This window comes from Octopus bimaculoides, chromosome 23, assembly GCF_001194135.2.
Source record: "Octopus bimaculoides isolate UCB-OBI-ISO-001 chromosome 23, ASM119413v2, whole genome shotgun sequence".
Lineage (NCBI taxonomy): Eukaryota > Metazoa > Mollusca > Cephalopoda > Octopoda > Octopodidae > Octopus > Octopus bimaculoides.
The window spans coordinates 7,002-11,451 of NC_069003.1; the positions used below are offsets into that span (position 1 = coordinate 7,002).

At 39.0% G+C, this 4,450-nt stretch overlaps 1 protein-coding gene across 1 annotated transcript in view; it reads right to left on the minus strand.

The window, feature by feature from the left end:
• The window catches only part of LOC106876013 (electroneutral sodium bicarbonate exchanger 1), a 53,509-nt gene that overhangs the window by 5,899 nt on the left and 43,160 nt on the right, over positions 1 to 4,450 (minus strand). Inside the window, exons 16-17 of the mRNA XM_052975992.1 lie at positions 3,538 to 3,714; positions 729 to 842 (exon numbers count right to left, since the gene is read on the minus strand). Coding sequence (XP_052831952.1) covers positions 729 to 842; positions 3,538 to 3,714 — 291 coding nt within the window. The remainder of the gene's footprint in view (positions 1 to 728; positions 843 to 3,537; positions 3,715 to 4,450) is intronic.

Consider the following 4,450-nt stretch of genomic DNA (forward strand, 5'->3'; position numbering starts at 1 on the left):
GACAACCGATGCTGGTGTGTTTACATCCCTGAAACTTAGCAGTTCGGCAAAAGAGACCAATAGAATAAGTACTAGGCTTACAAAGAATAAGTCCTGGGGTCGATTTGCTCGACTAAATGCGGTGCTCCAGCATGGCCACAGTTAAATGACTGAAACAAGTAAAAGAGTATTATAAGTACCAACTTGAAAGAGAACAGAAAAACAAAGTTCACCAACACTAAACCTGCTTTTCTTGGTGATGGAAAATGAAGGAAGCCTGATGTGGGTGTGTCCTTGTCTTGACATCAAAAGATAGTTATAAATGAGCCTTCTGTGAAAATGTCTCTGGCCATAGTGAAATATTACCTTGCTTGGTGGCAGATGAGAGTGGCTACAAGATGACATCAGACCATAGAAAATATGTCTCTGAATTCCACATGACTACTGCTAGCATGGAAACATGCACACAAGAACAATGACAGTAATAATGACGAATCCTTGTGACAAAGTTGAACCATTAGATAACTGGTACAAACCATCTAACGAACTTTCATACAGTTTCTCGTTATCTATTTTCATTCAAAAACTTGTGTTGACCTGTGGCTATGGTAAAAGATATTTACTCAAGATGCCATGCAATAGAATCAAGCCTAGAACCTTATGAAAGCAAATTACTGTTCTTAACTATTTGGCTATGCTTCATCGAAATAAAGTAATGAAACATAACAGCAAGACAACTCTTTACTTACTTTCTCTTTAGGTTTCTCTTGATGTTTTCCTGGTAAGATGTCATCCAACCATTTCAGTTCTCTTTGAGTAAAGACAAAATCTAACATCTTCCTTACAGCACATGTAGCCAAGACCTATAAAGTAGGATTCAAATGAGATGAAAACCAAAGAAAATGAAAACTAAGTTACCAAAGGTGCTGACCTAATTGAATAATCAATAGTTTAACTCTTTTTAATTGATGGTATGCTGTAACAGTAACTTTTTAAACCAAGTAATCTGCTCAAAATAAGCATCATAGTGGTATAGCTCATTTGGATGAGTACATGATGCCCTTTGAGGAGAAACTATCATGAGACCATTAGCCAACAACTGGTAATGATGTGGCTAATATTCAATTTTTATTTTAAACAATCTGCATTTGTTGCCTAACAATGTTTTCTGTATACTCTGCATATGATATCTGGTAGTAATTCCTGCATTGAATGTCAACTAGATGTGGTTTATTTCTTCTAAGGTCTGTGGTTTTTGTTTAAAGAACTCATGTACAACTTACTCAGACGACAGAAAGTTTATTCTCGTTTCTGTTGCAGTTAAACAGGATTTGTCAATATTACATGGAAAGTAGTATTAATTTTTATTTTATGTTAGTTCTGAAGACCATTGTCATCAATTTTAAGCTTGCAAACTTTAGCAAAGTAGTTAAACTCTTTTTTTTCTTTTTTCTGATATAAATGTTAGTTCAGCTCATATATGTAACAAAACTCTGGCCAAGGTTTCATCTACAAACTCTGAATTGATTCTACTCAAAGTAAATCTTGGTATTTTCCTCTTTTAGTGAAGGAGTTTGGCTTAATGGCTGAGATGTTGCATTCACAATTGTGAGATCCTGATTTTGATTGTACCCCCCAGCATAGACAAGTCATTAGTGACTTTAGACTTGAGGCCAGAAGGATGCCAAGAAGCAGACCAAGCCAGAAAAGAAGGATTTGGAAGCTAAAGAACCCTTCAAATGGCCAGAGATTTAGGGACATCCTCATCAAGAAATTTGATGAGAGGGAGGAGGAGCTACAGACATTGGACATAGAAGGTACCTGGAAATTGCTATGGGACAGCTTGCTGAGTGCCACAGACCAAGTCTGCGGATGGTGCCAAGTCACTTCCAAACGTGATGGTGGAATAATACGGTAGGCAAAGCCATTACAGCAAAGAAACAGGCCTGGAAATCCTGGAAGGGTGGGGGTAGCAGGGAACTGTACCAGGTAGCCAGAAGGGAGGCTGGGCAACAGGTGTACAAGGCCAAGGGCGAAGCAGAAAAGAAGAAGTTTGCCAATGTCCAGCAACGTTAGGACCAAAGAACTGAGGTATTTCAGATTGCAAGACAGTGTGTGAGAGAAAATTGTGATGTCACAGGAGAGAAATGTGGGAATCTGGAGTAGACCCAGGAAGACATGGGATGAGGTGGTGAAGCATGACCTTTGAACGTTGGGCCTCACAGAGGCAATGACAAAAGACCAAGACCTCTGGAGATATGCTGTGACTGAGAAGACCCAGCAAATAAAGTGAGATCACAGCTGTAACCTACGCCAGTGTCGCATAACCAGCCAACTCAAAAGTACCCTTGGATTGTAGGGTGACATGCTGTGCTTGAGGAGACCTATTGAGTCAAGTACATCAACATCAAATGAAATCAAATCACAATCATGGAAGTTGTAGTTGTGGTCCCCATGCCGGTAGCGCATAAAAAGCACCATCTGTGGTCGATGCCAGCCCCCTATCCTAAGCCGGCTTCTGTGCCGGAGGCACGTAAAAAGCACCATCCAAACGTGGCCGATGCCAGCACCACCTTGAATGGCTCCCATACCAGTGGCATGTAAAAAGCACCATCCGATTGTGGTTGATGCCAGCCCCCTCTGGCCCCTGTGCTGCTGGCACATAAAAAGCACCCACTACACTCTTGGAGTGGTTGGCGTTAGGAAGGGTATCCAGCTGTAGAAACATTGCCATATCAGACTGGAACCTGGTGCGGCTTCCTGGCTTTCCAGACCCCAGTCAAACCATCCAACCCATGCCAGCATGGAAAACGGATGTTAAACGATGATGATTGGCTGTACGTTTTGTTCTTGAGTAAAACATTTCGTTTTGTATCACTCCAATCCACTCAGCTGTATACAGCTAGCCTTGCAAGGGTTTGGTGTACATTGGTGTGATGATTACTCTGGAAGATCTCCTTAATGGAAGTCACATGACTCCCATTTTGTACTCAGTGATCAAAGTACAGTGAATCCCAACTGATTGAAATTGATTGTTAAATTACTTTGAAGGATGCTGAGCAGTGTTTGTAATATCTATATACTTCTTTGGGTTAGGAACAAGAAAATTATAGTCTTCCTTCTATTACTATCTTCCAACCTTCCTTGGCTTCAGAAGAAATTGTGAATTTTAACTCATTCTATTCGCTTCAAATACATAAAATAAATAACAAGAGGTTACACCTTAGTTTGAAATATCTTACACATTTTTAGCCCTCAGCCTTTTGGCTGATGGAATAAGCTACATGCACAATCTTTTCCCCCACCACTACAATATAATATGGTATCTAGAATATAGTCACTGCAAGAAAACAAAAAATAACTTGTGACCTATTTTGACCAGCTGGCCCACTTACACCTCTATGCATAGCCACACACATGGCAACAACATGGCAACAACATGGCAATAACATGGACAACAAATATAAAAAGTATTGCAAGTACAAATACAGTTGCACACACACACAAATAGGGTATAAGTGGAACAGAACACAATTTACCAGGAGACCAGTTACTCACCATCAAAGGAAAAGCAATGGATATAGTCTTTATACTCTTCACAATCACAAGTATTGCAAGACATATAACTTGAATTACTGTGAAAATATGTACACGAAAGAGTTGAACATGACGTAGGTATGGAAGATCTTCCTGGTGCTTCTTTGGTACGAGAAACAGTTGAAGTCGAGTCATCAGCTGTAAAATGGAAAATTTGGGGAAATGTCTAAGATGAGTTACTTTTAATAAGATTATCATTTTTTAGACTATCAACCCTAAACTTAAGAATTTTTTTAATGTATTTACATCATTCATTTTTCTCAGACATCACTTTCTCTTGCCTTCCATCAACACAGTCTTCCTATTACTATTTCGTCTATTGCCCTAGTTCTCCCCTTTGTCAACTACTGTTCACTGATCATCATAGTTTCACACCACAAATACATCCCAGCCTGTCTTACATGAGCACTCAGCCTTTTCTTCCACAGTTACAATGGTCTCTGCTTCTCAAAGCTAGCCAGGCTAACCCCGCCTTCACTCAAGCATTCTTCTCCAACTTTCATCTCCCTTCTTTTGCTCAGTTTTAATACAGCATGGCACTAATGCATAAACATATTGGGAACTGTACAGAAGGTTTTAGACTTCACATAGATGTGCATGTATATATGTATACATACATGTGTATCTAAGTGCATGTATGCATGTGAATATGAACATATATATATATATATACTCACACACACACACATATATATATATATACATAAATTTATATAAATGAGGATAAGATCAATATTTAAAATATCGATTTTATCAAGTGGCCAGCATGGGAATAAAAACCATCAAAGGTAATAATTATTTAAATTTATAATTAAGGGTATCTAAGAGACACCACCACGCTGGAAATAGCAGTCAAGCTTTGACTGCTATTTCA